Raw genomic sequence first — 17,893 nt, forward strand, 5'->3', positions numbered from 1 at the left:
TATCCTAACAGCCATTAATGTTTTATTTTTTAAAGCATATTCTGATACTATGGAATCTTCTCAAATATTTGTTTGTGTACTACATGTAACAGATAAGAGCCATTTCTGAAATCTACCCCAGTTTAGGGAACCAAACAATCATCAGAACCTGCCATCTGCACAGTCAAGCTCTAGATTACTCTCAGGAGTCAAAGCAACCACATAAAGAAGGTAACATGGGGCTATTCATTCTTGGTGGGTTCAATATACCTTATACATGCAGGGTAAATCTCTTCCTAATAAGTTTGTATTTTTTCCAAATTTTCTGTCTAAGCCTTGTACTATCTGGTTTCACTACCTATAAGTGAAGCATGTAAGAGAATCATAAGAAGAAGTAGAAGAACCAACAATAGTAAAAAGATGGAAGCTTCTGGAACATCAAAGAATTCCAGAGCTGGCATCAAATAAGGAGTCGCTAAGGAAGGGATTCTTATAACCTGTCAGGAAGGCCTGACAGGAGTAAGGGTTCTCTGTGCCATGAGCTATGCCACATAATGGGACATGCATGAAGGGTGTATTTTGGAGGATGGCTTTGCTATGACTGTATAACCTGTATAAAACTATGATGTAACCAGAATGCATGCAATATGTAATGCAGGCACCATGGAGTCACCTCTATGTTTAAGAAAGAACTCCCAAATGACAAGTGATATGTAACACACCATCCATTTTCCAAGGCTAAACTTTCCAACCTTCTGGTCTGTGCAGTCACACTGGCCCCATGTTTGGTTTCTGCTCTGCTGATGACATATGAACTCCTACTTGTTTTAGAACAGGAAGCTTGCATTTTCATTTCACACAGCAAACTATGTAGCCAGTCCTGCCATACATAAAATAGACTGAAAGATGGGATCTATTTGCTTATAGGTTACAGACTAGATAAACACAGTAGAATAATCCTCAATCTCCCAGTATATTTGGGGGACATTATGAAGATAAGTGATGGGAATCTTTGCACTCCTTTTAATGCTACAATATCTTGTTTCTAGTGCCATTCTCTTACTGTCAACATTGTTTTTTGCAGCTACTCACATTCTTGTTTTGTGGAGGGAGAAATTAAGGCAGAAAATCTCTAGTCATCAGCCTATAGGTATTGGTATAGATGGAATATGTGCTCAGAGATCGTAGCTAGGCTAAGTTAATGTTATGTGATTAATAAGTAGTAATGGTTAGGAGTTCCTATTGTGGCTCAGTGGTAACAAACCCAACTAGTATCCATGAGGACCCAGGTTTGATCCCTGTCCTTGCTCAGTGGGTTAAGGATCCAGTATTGCTGTGAGGTATGGTATAGGTTACAGACATGGCTGGAATCTGGCATTGCTGTAGCTGTGGTGTAAGCTGGCAGCTGCAACTCCAGTCTGACTCCTAGCCTGAGAACTTCCATATGCTGCAGGTGTGACCCTATAAAGCAAAAAAAAAAAAAAAAAGAAGAAAAAAAGTAGTAATGGTTATTATTAATATTACCAGTAGTCCTTTTTGAAAAAGAAATTAGTCATCAACCTTTTAGAAATGCACTTACCAGTAATTTCCTAAGCCTATATTGACATAATCCTAATTGAGCACATTTTTCATTATTGTCAAAAGCTTTACATTCTTCTCAAAAACCTTTTGATATGGAGATATGGACAATACTATTATTTCTCACTTAGATAAGAATCATGCAATGACTAAAGAAGACTACCTCCAACTGTCGTTACAGTTCTTCACATCCTTAAAGTCTGAACATTTTTCATTTACATCAGAAAAAGTACAATTCCTCTTTTTTTTGGAAAAAAAAAGAATGCATTCTCTATGATAGCAGAGAGGACACAAATTCCTAGACTATCTCTGCACTAATAACTATAGAAAGAGAAGTCCCAATGATTATCATGATCATAGCATTAAAAATTCTAACCAGGGGAGTTCCTGTCGTGGCTCAGTGGTTAATGAACCCAGCTAGCATCCATGAAGATGTGGGTTCGATCCATGGCTCCACTCAGTGGGTTAAGGATTAGGCATTGCTGTGAGCTGTGGCATGGGTGGCAGACACGACTCAGATTCTGCCAGGTCCAGCACTGCAGGGCGATGGGGAATCCTGGAAGAGGGACGGTGTGGGATAACAAAACACACAAGACTTTTACATTTAGAAAATGGGGGACCAGGAGGCACCCTGTTTCACAGAACAAAAAAGGGCCTGGGCTTTAGCCCACACAACTTTTATTAAGGAAGGTGCCATATGTAGATTAGTGGGCAGGAGCAGGCATAGGCAATGACAAGGCTACCTCTTAGTGAATAACGAAGGAAACTATCAACACTGGTGCATATATTGCAGCTGCTTATAGAATAGCATAGTTTATGCATAATATCTTTGAAGGAAACCCTGTACTTTAGAACTTTGGATCAGCAGATATTTGCCTTCTGCAGAGTTCAGCTATTCAGTGGTCTCCAACAGGATCCCACGTTGCTGTGGCTGTGACGTAGGCTGGCAGCTGCAGCTCCAATTCAACCCCTAGCCTGGGAACCTTCATATGTTGCAGGTGCAGCCCTAAAAAGATCAGAAAAAAAAATCTAAACAGAGCAAAAATGAAACTTTATCTCCTGTAAAACCTGATCCTTGAGACCGGAAATTAAAATTCAATTTGAAGTACTAATAATGTCATCCATGACATTAAAGATTACTGTCCAGTTGTCCAATCAGTGAGGTCTTACCCTGCATAGGGCTTCCAAAGCATATATTATGTTGCAGCAACGCTAAAAATCATAAGCCACTCACTAACAGCAGCAAAATATTTAACCCTTGGGAGTAGTACATATTATTTTTGGACGGGTTACATAATGCAGGAGGTGTATAATTTGTGTGAAAATTGTCAGAAACTTGTCAATGTCTTTCCAGGCAGTAAAGAGTAGATATATAAGGGAATGGGTGGGTGTCTGAATTGAGGTTCTCAGATCTATCATTAATTCAACCAGGAGCACATCTACATTCACAGGATTCATAGTCTAAATCAGATACTTTCATTTACTTCTCCTTCAATACTTGCTTAATCAGAACTATTCCTTCTCTATTGCACTTTCCAGGCGGCTTCCAAGCTTTACCACAACATTGGTATAAAATATGTGATGAGGCCTCTCTGAAAATTCCAATGAATGATGAGCTAGGATTGCATTTACTTGTCTGTTTTTGCACATTGCAACTGTTACTCTGCAAAGAAATTTAAAATATTTATCCCCCCCCCACAGTGATTTGAGAATGAATTAATACTGCCACTTTTTTATAATATGAAAAAACCAGGTGAGTGGATTTAAAATATTCATTTAGGATCTTGAGTACTATCAAATATTCAAAATCACAAACTTGGCTATTTGATGAAGAATTAGTCTCCATGATAAAGGCAAAATTATTAGAATATAAAGAAAGTTTGTATTTTCACAGTGATGAAGAAAAGCAATGGCTCACGCCCACTCATCTTCACACCCACCCACTCATCCCTATACCCAGAGCCAGAAAAGCAGAATAGACAAAATATTATTTTATAACCAAGAAAACAGTGCTCCAAATTACAGTCTTACTTAATGTAAACTACTTCATCTTCAAAGCAAAACAGAACATCTATCCAAACAACCACATATGCAATCCAGGGAGTTTTGCAACTCATAATTTTTTCCTCTCCTAAAATTAAAGTCATTTAATTTAGTTTTTGATTTAGCAGATCATCATCCTAATTGTTATGTTTCAACTAATTTCCCTGAGAAATCCAGGCCCTGGAAGCATAAGCTGAATGTACTATATATTCTACTGCCTGGCAGGGAGAGTTTGCTTAAGATTTAAATTTTACTGTGTGTAATTCCTATGTGAATTAATTAAAAAAAACAAAGCAAAATAAAAACCTTTAGAGGTGAATAATCAACATTCTTATCTAGTTGAGACAGCAGCTGAAATACTTCTCAATATATAATATTTTGTTTAATTTTTGTAGGGATACTGATAAATGTAATATTCTTAAAAGGTGATAATACCTCTATAAATAATATGCTATTACCATTGTACGCATATTGAGAGAAGCGCAACAGAAGTATCATGTCTGTTATCAGTTCCAACTATACTGAATAAAAATAACTATTCTTGGTTCTATGCCAAGATATACACTTTGACTTTACAGGGAGTATTGCATTTCAAGTTTTACCTGTCTTTGGTTCCACAGAGAAGTACGGCTGTCCCTGCAGGATACTGTAGACCACTCGGGCACTGTTGCCATACGTGGGATCATCAGCATCCGTTGCTGTCACTTGTACCACTGAAGTCCCTACATGCCAATCCAAAAACCAATGAATTAAAAACTCCCAAATGCCACAAAACATAAGAACTCACAAAACATGGACGATTCTACATCAGATTTGGGTTTTATTTACCTTCTTATATCATCCCATTTTTAAGTGTTTTATTTTTTTTTTAATTTTAAAATTGAATATAATTAATTGATAATGTTTTAGTTTCAAGGTGTACAGCAAAGTCAGTTATATACACACATATATACATCTCTATATATTCAGAATATACATATTCTTTTTCAGATTCTTTTTCATTATAGGTTATTACAAGATATTGAATAGAGTTCACTGAGCTATACAGTAGGTCCTTGTTGTTTACCTATTTTATATATAGTTGTACATATCTCTTAATTCTAAACTCCTAATTTATCTCCTCTCCACCCCTTTTGGTAGCCATAAGTTTGTTTTCCATGTCTGGGAGTCTATTTCGGTTTTTGTTGTTGTTGCTGTTTTCTTTTTTCATTTTACAGCCGCCCCTGAGGCATATGGAAGTTCCCAAACTAGGGATCAAATTGGAGCTGCATCTGACAGCCTATACTATAGCCACAGCCAACACCAGATCCGAGCTGCATTTGAACCTATGCTGCAGCTTGCATCAATGCCAGATCCTTAACCCACTGAGCAAGGCCAGGGATCAAACCCACATCTTCATGGATATTAGTCATATTCTTAATCCACTGAGCCACAATGGGAACTCCACTATTTCTTTTTTTTTTAAATGTTCGCTTGCATTTTTTTTAGATTCCACAAATAAGTGACATCATATGATATTTGTCTTTCTCTCTCTGACTTATTTCACTTACTATGACAATCTCTAGATTTTTAATTTTTTATTTTTCTTGTTCTAAGGGGCATGAAAAATTGATACCACATTTTTTGATAGAAGACAAACTCCAAAAGATGATAAATGATCATTAATCCCTCAGAAATATTCAAGAGACATGAAAATATGTTGGCAAAAAAAAAATGACTAATGATCCAAGTTAGACAGGGATATATACTCAGTATTGGACGGGACTCAATTTTTAGGCATCTCATCCATCAAGGTCAGGTAACAAGTTTTTATCAAGAACAATCTCTGTAAGTCTCAATCACTGTCTAGAAGGCAGCATAACAAATACTAGCATCCCGACACTCAAATCACTGAGGCAATCTCACTGCAGTAGCAAAGTAAAACCAGGTAGAAACTGTAACGTCATTATCTGCATAAAGAATATTCAATTGATACATTTAACTGGATATTAGGTGGCTACTATTATTTTTTTCTGTAGTAGTTTTATTTTTCATTTGTTTCCACTAATTGGTTTAAAAGCAAAAGCATGAAATGAACATTTAAACAGTAAAAAAGCATGGCAACTCAAAAAAATTGCCACACTGGTTGTTTTCCTACATTTCCTATGAGCGAATGTCACATTACTTCTTCATTTTACTATGTAATCATTTATTCTATATGGAAAGCATATACTGTGCTCTGTTCTTTTTATTTCCATTTGGAATATGATCTCCAAAATATTAGATACTCATATTTGCTTGGTTTATATTTTAAAGCACATACTATTTTATCATTTATGCTCTAGCTGATGGAGATGGGACAAGTCCCTTTCTTTATATATATATTCTTTTAAGCTTCTACTTTGTTTCTAATAACTTCTTGAAAACATGGCATTTTTAATTGAACATCTTTTATTTTTTTATCTTGTTGCTGTTTCTTGGGCCGCTCCCGCGGCACATGGAGGTTCCCAGGCTAGGGGTCAAATCGGAGCTGTAGCCTCTGGCCTATGCCAGAGCCACAGCAACATGGGATCCGAGCAGCGTCTGCCACCTACACCACAGCTCACGGCAACGCCGGATCGTTAACCCACTGAGCAAGGGCAGGGACCGAACCTGCAACCTCATGGGGATTCGTTAACCACTGCGCCACGACGGGAACTCCTGAACATCTTTTAGATGTTCCTATATGGCTCTCCTTTTTAAACACCATGAATGATGTTTAAAAGGGAGAACCCTTTTATGCCCATCTTATAATAAATCTATTCTTTTCCATATTATGATTTTGCTTATCAATTCCATTTGCTTTCAAACTGGGTGGAAACTGTGATGTTTTAGATGTATATATATATATATGACACCACTTTAAAAATTCTAAAGTTTTATTTTTTTATTTTGATGGACTTAGAAAATTGCACCCTGAGGATGCATAGCAGGACTAAACAGTGAATGATGTATATTTAAAAATTGTTTTAAGAATTAGATGTTGATTTTTTTAAAGTATTAGAATGACTTTGATGTTCTCTATTTCCTCTATAATACACCATCTTTATCCTGGTCATATGCTTAAGTACTGACTTCCTATCTCACTGGAAGAGGAGGCTTGAAAGAAACAAAATAATGAAAATTGTACTTCAGTAAATTTGGTTGTGCATAATTTTTTCTGAAGTGTTCATTAAATAATTTACTATACATACACACAAACAGGCACACAGACAAGCACTCATATTCCCATGCTTATCTATCCTTTTCTGGCAACAGATAAGCAACCCTAGGGCTCTTTGTGTGTGCTTTAAATCCTATAATTAGTTAGCATGCAATGAAAAAAATAGGCCTGAATAATAAATACTGAAAACTTTATATATATATATATACATATATATGCCATACTATTTAGTGACTATTATATCTATTTTGTTAGAATTAAACACTCTGATTAACCATATAACATTAAAAATTCATGACATATTTTATATAGACATTTATTGTTCTTAGCTCAAATTCTGATAATAACCAAGTGATCTCAATTAGTGTCAAGTAAGTTCTGAAGACATTTGAAAATCATTTTCTAAAAGTTCTGAACCTGTTGGAATCAATCAAATAACTAAAATTAACTTGCATGTGTGCATATACTATTTGATATCAAGAGTGGTTGCCATTGGGACCAAAACTACAGTGCATTATTTATTCTCTAGACAAAAAGCTCACATTCAACCAATTTGTAGTTCTACATTCTAGGTAGGGAAGGAAAACCTTAGCAAGCCCATGAAGAATGCACAAAATGCCAGGAGAATTATAACATTGAGCTGAATTGCTAAAACATACATCAAAACTTCCTGTTTTTCTAAACCTTACTACTTTGAGGAGGACAATGTGCCTTCTTTTTTCTCTACAACCTCCAAAATACTGTGGTTGCTGCTTTCTTCATTGTTGTTATTTTTGTTTTTGTCATTAAATAAGAGCAGCAGGAAGCACTCTGAAGGTGAGAGCAGTATTAGGAAAGTGTGAATTCCAACATGGAGAACAGACTAGTGGTTGCTGAGGAGGAGGGGGAAGGAGTGGGATGGGCAGAGAGTTTGGGGTTGGCAGATGCAACTACTATTACACTTAGATGGATAAGCAATGAGGTCCTACTGTATAGCAGAGGGAACTATATCCAATCACTTGTGATAGGACATGATAGAAGATAATATGAGAAAAATAGTATGTGTGTATGACTGCATCACTTCACTACACAGCAGAAACTGACAGAACATTGTAAATCAACTATACTGTAATAAAAAAAATTAAAAAGAAAGTGTGAATAAGCCTGTTTGGTCAAAGAAACATTTATATAAAGGTTTGAGATGCTGCCACTGTAGTTCAGAACTTTCCCTGACCACATGCATGGATTCCTCTGGCTCATTTTCAGTTCATTCTTTTTTTTGGACAGTTCACATTTCTTTAGCAGTTAGAGCCATAGTCCCCAAATCACATCCCTCTCTCATCTGATAGGAACAGAAATTTGGGGTCACTAAATTTCAGGATTTCCCCAAAAGGTACCCCTGATATGCATCTTTGGGATTGTCCTTCCCAGCTGGAATGAATGCAATAACCTTTACTTAAAGTAAAACCAATCACATCAGGTAACATTTTTTGGGTTAAATACCTGAGTTGAAATAGATGTTAATATACAAGTTTGATTATTATTTTAAACAAACATCCTTATTCAATACTACATAAACAATAAGAAATAAATATATAAATCAAACTGGCCTCTATTCTAGCATCATAATTTTGTAATCATTGTATAAGATCATCCATACCTAAATTACATACTACCTGAAAACTATTCCAAAGGTACCTGAAAAAAGTGGAATTTAAAACAGAGTTTGGAGTTCCCATTGTGGCTAAGTGGTTAACGAACCCAACTAGGATCCATCCATGAGGATGTGGGCCTTGCTCAGTGGGTTGAGGATCTGGCATTGCCATGAATTGTGGTGTAGGTTGCAGATTCAGCTTGAATCCCATGATCCTGTGGCTGTGATGTAGGCCAGTGGTTGCAGCTCCAATTCAACCCCTAGCCTGGGAACTTCCATATGCCATAGGTGTGGCCCTAAAAAAGCAAAAAAAAAAAAAAAAAAAAAAAGAAGAAGAAGAAGAAAAAGGAAACAAAGTTTAAAAGTATTTGAAACAAAAGTATACACTAACAGTAATTTATTTTCCATTTTTCTAGTAATGGGGCAATGTCAAAAGGGATCTTTGAGTAAAACAGCCTTCATTATTCTTTCAAATGTCTCATACCGAGTATCACTTTACCGTTATTATAAATTCAGTACAAATTTTTAAGCATTTGAATTTCTGGAGAGGTGATGAAAAGATTAGTTGCAGCATGTGGACGGACATTCATGAGCTGGAGCAAATTCTACAAGCAAACAGGTCAGATGATCCACATGTTAGTCTGGCTAGCTACTGGTGATCTGACTGATGCCCAGGCCCCAGAGTGATGCTTAGAATAGTGATATGATTATCACTGATTATCACTCATATCAGGAGAATATGCTTAGAATAGTGATATGATTATCACTGATTATCACTCATATCAGGAGAATATGCTTAGAATAGTGATATGATTATCACTGATTATCCTCATATCAGGAGAAAGAAAAGTAAGATTATCAAGGGCTGTGTCTGGAAGGACCTTTTTAAAAAACTTCTTGGTCATAATTTTAATCATGTTTTAATTTTAAATATTAGATTGAAAACGGAGGGTAGGACCGATATAATTTCTTTATTTTTTTAAGATTATTTTTTCTATTATAGTTGATTTACAATGTTCTTCCAATTTCTGCTATATAGCAAAGTGGCCCAGTAATACCTACATACATACATACACATACACACACATACACACACACACACACACATACACACACACATCCTCTTTCTCACATTATCCTCCATCATGTTCCATCACAAATGACTAGGTAGAGTTCCCTGTGCTATAGAGCAGGATCTCATTGCTCATCAACTCTAAATGCAATAGTTTGCATCTACTAACCCCAAACTGCCAGTCCATACACTGAGACAGCTATCTGAAAGGAAGAATGTCTTAATTTTCCATATAATTAATGTGTGCAAAATAGAGAGTTTGGATAACGACAATTAACACATCTCCAACACTGCCCTCATCCTAAATGGCAACTGCTGTACAAATACTAGGGTGATTTTCTTTTCCAGTACTTATGATAACTTCATTTTAAATACCAATGTCCTAAAATCACTTGTTCTTCACTTACCCACAGGAGACATTTCAGGAACCCCTGCGGTGTACGGGCCATCTAAGAATTTGGGTTCATTGTCGTTGATGTCCTGAATCTTGATGACGAACTCAGACTCGGGCTCCACGGGCTTGTTGGTGAGTCTGTCCAGTGCCTGGGCTCGGAGGGTGTAGTAGGCCTGCTCCTCGCGGTCCAGCCTCTTGGTGGCATGAATATCCCCCGTGTTCTCATCAATAATGAAAATGGAACTTGCCCCTTCGCCTGACAAGATGTATTTGATGGAACCATCTCCTTTATCAACATCAGAGTGAAGCTGGTGAAAAATTCATGTGAGATGAGATTAACTTACAAGAGAGTCAGCGATACAGAGATATGTAAAAATAACTCTTATGTCAGGCAGCAGGATCTGAAATTTTATTGTTCTTGGAAAGATAAGCTGATGCTTACTGTGCACAGTGGAAAAGGGTATTAGAATGTGTCAGCCTACGCGTGTGAGCAAGACAATTTCATTTCTTCCCGTAAACAGTCTTGTTTCCAAAGGAATTTTATATCAGCCCTGAAGTTAGGACCTTGTTGTAGTGTTATTTTTGATGTGATCTGTCCTTGCCAGTTTTACCCATCTTCTTTGAACAGAGTGGAATTCAGTAAACATGTATAACTGGTCAATCCGATCTTATTCTAAGCAAAGGGACTTGCTATAAAATATTTGTACATTTAGATCATATATATATAATTTTTTTTTAAAATATGCTTAAACATCACCACATCCTGTAAAGGTACCCTTCCCTTCCACTAATTACTTTCATGATTATTAAGAATGGATGGATGTCCAGTCACTACATTGGTCTCCAAATTCTGCTCTATATTTTAAAATTTGAAGCTAAAAAAAAAAAAAAATACACGGCTGTCCGAGGTAGGAATTTTAAATCAATATGTGCCTGAGACTTCAACTAAAACCTTTCTTGAAATACCAAGAACTGCATTAGATTTGCATGATTAACCCTGGCTTCAGCAGCAGGGCAGCTCCTACTGATTTGCATTTCGTATCTGGAACTGTCCCTTCTGTATGTCAGAACACTATGTTGAACAGAAGAATCTGAGGAAACTCAGAAATAATTACATGTTTCCCTGAACTTCATAACCTGAGAAACACAGCACTCGATCTGTAATTTCAACAATCTTTCATCCCCTATAACCACCATGGCTCTGAACTGCAATTAATACAAATGCAAAAACTCAATTTACCAAATAACAAGGCTTTTCAATGCCCTTCAGAACTACCATTTTGCATTCCTTAAAAGGCAAGGGGCTAATAAAAAGAATGAAATAATGCCATTTACAGCAACATGGAGGGACCAAGAGCTTATCATTAATTAAGTGAAGTGAGATAGACAGTGAAAGACAAACATGATGTCACTTATAGGTGGATACTTTAAAAAAAAAAAGATACAAGTGATGTTACAAAACAGAAACAAACTCACAGATTAAAAAATCAAACATATGGTTACAAAGGGGAAACTATGGGGGTGGAGGGATAAATTAGAGGGATGGGATTTATACATACACACTACTATACATTAAATAGATAACTAACAAGGATCTGCTGTAGAGCACAGGGAAATCTACTCAATATTCTGTAATATCCTTTGTGGGAAAAGGGAATGGAGATATGTATACATATAACTGATTCACTTTGTTGCACACCTGAAACTAAGACAACATTGTAAGTCAACTATACTCCAATAAAATTAAAAAAAAAAAAAGACAAAGAGCTAAAAATATAAATAGGAAACTACTTAGGAAAGCGTATGCCCAGTCCATTTCCATCCTTAGCTGTGGAGGATACCATGTGGAGGTACATAGCATTTATACCATGAATCTGGCTAAGTGATTCTTCCGCCTCACTGTAACAGCTATGTTTATACTCTGCTTCAGAACACTTAAATATCTGATTTATTCTTTTGTTTCTGTAGTTTTCAGTCAGGACAAAATGATACAAAAAATTAATTTTTGGTATAAGTTATAATTTAGATTTGTTCCGTGTGGAATTATCCAGTGAATCACTACCGCATGATTATCCAGCATATGGACAAGTTTTGTTCTTGAAATATAATGAACTATTTAATTTCCTTAAGTCATTCTCAGGGTGACAGCTACATACATGTCTTTCTTTGATTTAAGATGAGGCAAGCCAAGAATTACCATGGTTTGAATTACTGAGTAGTCCTCATGTGCCAGGAACTATTGGTAACATTTTCCACGTAGTAACTCATTCCATGCTACATCGAATGACTTTATTATTCCTTTTAAAGATGAGGAAACTGAGGTAGAGAAAGGCTAAGTGCTCTACCTGAGGTCATTCAGCCAGTTCTCTTTGGCTAAGCCAGGAGTATAAAAAGCATTAGGCATCATTTTTTATTAGATTCCACATATAAGTAGTATCATATGATATCTGTCTTTCTCTGACTTCACTCAGTATACTAATATATAGGTCCAGCCTTGTTCCTAGAAATGGCATTATTTCATTCTTTTTTATGGCTGAATAAAATATATATACACACACACACACACAGCACATCTTCTTTATCCATTCCTCTCTCATTGGATATTTAGTTTGCTTCCATGCCTTGGCTATTGCAAATAGTGCTGCAATACTGGGGCACATGTATCTTTTCCAATTGTGTTTTTCTCTGGATATATGCCTTGCATGGGACTGCTGGACCATACTGTAGTTCTATTCACAGATTTCAAAACCAACCTTATGGTTACCATAGGTGAAACCAATGGTGGGAGGGAAGACTGGGAGGGTGGGAATAACATATGCAGACTACTGTATAAAATGGATGATTAACAAGAACTTACTGTACAGCACAAAAAATCTACTCAATAGTTTTGTAATAGCCTATCTGGGAAAAAAGAATGGATGCATTTATAAGCATGACTGATTCACTGTGCTGTACACCTGAAACTAACACAACATCATAAATCAACTATATTCCAATAAAATTAAATTAAAAAAAAAAGGCAGGTGGAAAGCCCATTCTTTACGCCCTACAGTAGGATCCTGCCTCTTTGGGTTTTTTGGGGTTTTTTGTTGTTTTTGTTTTGTCTTTTTGCCATTTCTTGGGCTGCTCCCGTGCACATGGAGATTCCCAGGCTAGGGGTTGAATCGGAGCTGTAGCAGCCGGCCTACACCAGAGCCACAGCAACGTGGGATCCGAACCACGTCTGCGACCTACACCACAGCTCATGGCAATGCCAGATCGTTAACCCACTGAGCAAGGCCAGGGATCGAACCCGCAACCTCATGGTTCCTAGTCGGATTCGTTAACCACTGAGCCACAACAGGAACTCCAGGATCCTGCCTCTTTGGTGGGAGCTATGTTCTGGGAGGCAAGGACACCAAAGGAAAACCCAGAGAAGAAGGGTACACTGGTGACTGCCCCCAACTGATCACTCCCCCCAATCTTAAAGCAGCTCAGTGCTTTCAGGGGCTTCTATCAACACAGTTCATGTTCCAGAAGGCAGCTTTATTGACCTTACAGAATAGTAATAAACTTTTCCACACTCAACAACACAGAGCAAAACCTTGAGTCCAGAGACAAATGCAAATGATCATTGTTACCAAGCAGCTACTACCTCAAGTAGTTCCCCTACACACTTCTCATAGCCACTGTCCCAAGCCCTCCCCAGCCCCATGACCATGGAAATACCTAAGTCATACACCGGCTGTGTCTTTAACCCAATGTTTGCTACCTCTCTAAATATCATTAGGGGCTGCCATTTATAGGACCAGCCTTTCTGACTCATTTAACTAATTCCTATCAACCGATTGCTGTTTTCACAGCAAAGTGAAATAGTATCCCTGGGGGATTCAAGTAAGGGAAACAGGATACATTCCTTTCAATACATAACACATAATAGGCCCTAAGTGATCTTAAACCTGAGCTCTGATGCCATATTTCACGTTATGTAGGTAATATCATGAATTGTTCCCCATCACTGAGAAAATAAGAGCTTAAAGGTAAAAAAGGTTCACAATGATTGTTTCTCCAATCATTCAAGGACCAGAATTCTTCTCTTTCACCTCATACCACCACCATCAACATCACCACACACGAACACACACTCTCTCTCTCTCCCCCTCTCTCACTCTCTCTCTCCTTCTCTCACTTTCTCACTCTCTCTCACACACACACACCCTATTTCAGGAGCCCTGGAGTCTACCACCCTCCGACCACCGACACTTCTCTCCTGGCCTGGACCATCCCTACGCTTGTAACCACTGCCAAAACTCACAAGCAGAACACTGCTGTGAGTCTCAACTCAGCCTCCATGAAAGGATAGTGCAAGCATGTGCAGTTGAAAGTGGATTACCAACTCTAAAATGTTAAGATGGATACATAATTAGCTGTGTTCAGACACTGAATCTGTGAGACCATGCCCACTGTACCATCCTTAACAGGTGGAGTGAAAGCCATGCTTTTAGACAAACCTACTACCCTCTATGCTGAAAAAAAGCATGCTCAGAAAGAAAAAAAACATTGCAACTATAGAATTACTGAATAGCATTCTAAAGACATGTCGGAGTTCCTATCGTGGCACATTGGAAATATGTTGGAGTTCCCACTGTGGCGCAACTAGTATCCAGGAGGATTCGGCTTCGATCCCTGGCCTTGCTCAGTGGGTCGGGGATCTGGCATCACTGTGAGCTGTGGTGTAGATTGCACATGAGGCTTGGATCCTGAGTTGCTGTGGCTGTGGTGGAGGCCAGTAGCTGTAGCTCCAATTCAACCCCTAGCCCTTAGCCTGGGAACTTCCATATGCGCCTAAAAAAAAAAAAAAAAAAAAAAGCAAAACAAACAAAAAAAAACACTTGTCCATATAGCCCCCCTTTCTCTCTTTCACACACACACAGAGGCATGCACAATCTCTGTAAATGACTATTATAGATTAGAACAGAATTCTCCACAGCGAAAACCTCTGGCTAAGAAAAAAAAAAAAACTATGGTCTCACAATATGTTCAAAGAACAAATAAACAGTAAATGAAAAACACAATTAAAAACTAACATTTGTACTCTATTTGGAGCAGAGTAGAATTCAAGATGTTATGTCTATTTCACTTGCAAATATCCTTATAAACACGATTTCGCAGTTCATCTAAACAATAACAAGAACACAATCTTGACTGATTGATCACCAGACAAAACCCCCTTTTCCTTTCTGTGTCCCCAAATCCTTTTCAAAATATCTGTTGTGATTCCAAAGTCGATGTTTACATTAAACAGATTTTTTTTGGCGCATGAGCACCAACAGTGAGGAGCACAGAGTCCAGCTGTGTCCAGATCCTGATGAGGCTAAAGAAGGAGGAAGGAGGACATCCAAGTACCACTTGACTCCAATGGTACCATATCAGCACTGTATGTGGTAACAAGATAAGAAACATGGAAGTGTGTTGGACTCTGTCATGATCTATACAGGCCGGAAGGCAAAGCATGCTTCACATGCACCTGAAATATAATATGACTGTAGTCCCTGGTGGCTCCACAGGTTAAAGATCTGGGATTGTCACTGCTATGGTTCAGGTTCAGTCTCTGGCCTGGGAAGTTCTGCATGTCATGGACATAGCCAAAAAGTTAATTCATATATTTAATAATCTATTATGGCTCCATCATCCCCCGTTTGGTGCAATGTGCACTCGCTATCTCCAAAACATCAACCTATTCTTCAGTCTCTCTGAACAATAATCCTAGTTTGGAATCTTAAAATCTTTCACTTGGGTATTACAAAACTCCCCATGGAGTTCCTCTGTGATGCAGAGGGTTAAGGATCTGGCATTGTCACTGTAGCAGCTTGGATTGCTGCTATGGTAAAGGCTCAGTCCCTGGCCTGGGAACTTCCGCATGTCATGGGCACAGCCAAAAAGACCTCAAATAATCAAAAAAACTCAATTATTTTCCACTTTTAATAACTCACTTTGCCTAGGCTGCTATAGTGCATGTCTGAAATTATCTCCCTAAACGCACATTGAATCGTGTCACATCCCTCTTCAAATACATCTAACTGCTTCCATGGTCTATGGGTTTAACCCCAAATCCTACACAGTTCCATGTGGCCTTGTGCCATCACCCTAGTCTCTTTTCCACCACATCTCAGAGGGCCCTCCATGCCCCAGGCACACGGGACTGACCAGTCACCCCTGTTGGGGTAGAGCAGGCATCTCCATCCTTTTCCAGACACATCCTGAATCATCTTACCCACCAACGGACACCCAACTCGACTTAATGCAGGGTCCCTTTTACTGACACCTTAATAATCCTATTTTTCCACATGGCATGTTGTTTAAATATCTGACAGAATGCCTTTAATTCTGCTCACCTTTATACTGAAAATCTGGTTCAGCTGTTTTCCTGTCCAATCTCTTCATTTATAAACTCCCTAAGAGCTGGGCTCCTTTTATCACCATAGTCTACATTCTCAATAAACAATTTGCTGTATTAAATTTGCTACATTTATAATCTACTTTGTAAAACAGTAGTGCTTGCTTTCTTCCAATTTCTATCCTTTTATGTTTTAACAGTATTAAGCAAAAAGAAAGCAAACTAAAAACATCCTTTATCTCTGATTTGTTCTCCCTAATCCTCTGAACTGCCGACATGGAGTTCAGACACCTTGTTTTCTATGCTGCCGGGTAGCTCTGGTGCATTGACACATTTGTCTTCCCTGAGAGACAGAGTCCAGAAGGGACAGACATGCTTTCCTATTCTTCTGTTTCCCTACATCTTATACATCACTTATTAATTTTTATCCACTATTTATTTTTTAAACCTAAGAATGTAAAGAGCACAACTAAAAACAAACCAATGTACTGCAGTTCTGTCAATTTCCTTACATCTATTTAATCAACTAAGGCCTGATATGAACTATCTGATCTAGCACTTGCAATCCATCTGCTTAAGAAGTTTGAAAATTTAGCAAAGACTAAATTTAGCAAAGACTGAGGTAAAAAAAAAAATTCAATATATTGACCAACTTCTCTTCCTCTATGAACATCTTAAACTCTGCTGGTTATTTGATCTTCCTGCTGATCTTGTCTTTACTTTCTTAGTCCCTCCTCTATAAAATGAAGATAAAAACGTCTGTGCTTGGACTTCACTGAACAATTGTGACAACTTCTTGAGATGATGCAGTAGGATGTGATTCATAATGATAAATTACTCTAATGTCAGGACTGTACTTTTTAATTTTTTTGGCTTTAAAAACATATTAAACTTTCATGTCACAAAAAAAGAATACAGACATAAGATCAAACTTTTGGGAAAGAAGGTCTACCATGAAAGTTTCGATACTAAAAATATAAAACTAAACAAAAACCTCTGTAATCCTCACAGACCTATGAATGATGATGGAACTAATTGTAGTTTTACATTCAATATTTCTGTAATGAATATTCAAATAAGGAAATGCAAAAATGATTATATAAAGGTTTACACTGTTACTACATCTGTGTATAAAAATGGAGTAATGAAGGCTAAGCAAAAAATACACATATGTTCCTCTGAACAGCAAGTTAATTCATTTGAAAATGGTTTATAGTTACTATCAGGCAAGGGATTTCTAAGGTAAGTTTTCTACCATTGATTTTCTTACTGTAGATTCCTGATTTTTTTTTAAGAGTGTAAAAATGTATCAATGATTGTTAGAACTCAGTCTGCTTTTACTAAACTTTCACAAGGTTAAACATATAGGCACAGAGGACTGATTTAAACAATAATTGGCAGAAATAAAACTGCTTCAATATATACATTACTTGCAAGTTTTCTTTTCTTATTATGCATTTTAATAGATATTTTCCACATGCCACTGGATACCATGTAATTATCAAGCTATTGAAGAAATACTACAGATGAAATACACGTGTATGAGTCCCTTTTTTTCTGGTTGAAGTATTCCTAATTTATAATTATCATAGTGGTCCAGGGTAATGGAACCTAATTTACTTATGAAGCATTTTTGA

General features: G+C 37.3%; 1 protein-coding gene across 1 annotated transcript in view; it reads right to left on the reverse strand.

The window, feature by feature from the left end:
- Window positions 1-17,893, reverse strand: part of CDH7 (cadherin 7) — a 138,434-nt gene that overhangs the window by 70,529 nt on the left and 50,012 nt on the right. The window contains exons 3-4 of the mRNA XM_047766989.1: window positions 9,894-10,188; window positions 4,203-4,322 (exon numbers count right to left, since the gene is read on the reverse strand). Coding sequence (XP_047622945.1) covers window positions 4,203-4,322; window positions 9,894-10,188 — 415 coding nt within the window. The remainder of the gene's footprint in view (window positions 1-4,202; window positions 4,323-9,893; window positions 10,189-17,893) is intronic.

Source organism: Phacochoerus africanus, chromosome 2 (assembly GCF_016906955.1).
Source record: "Phacochoerus africanus isolate WHEZ1 chromosome 2, ROS_Pafr_v1, whole genome shotgun sequence".
NCBI classification, from domain to species: domain Eukaryota; kingdom Metazoa; phylum Chordata; class Mammalia; order Artiodactyla; family Suidae; genus Phacochoerus; species Phacochoerus africanus.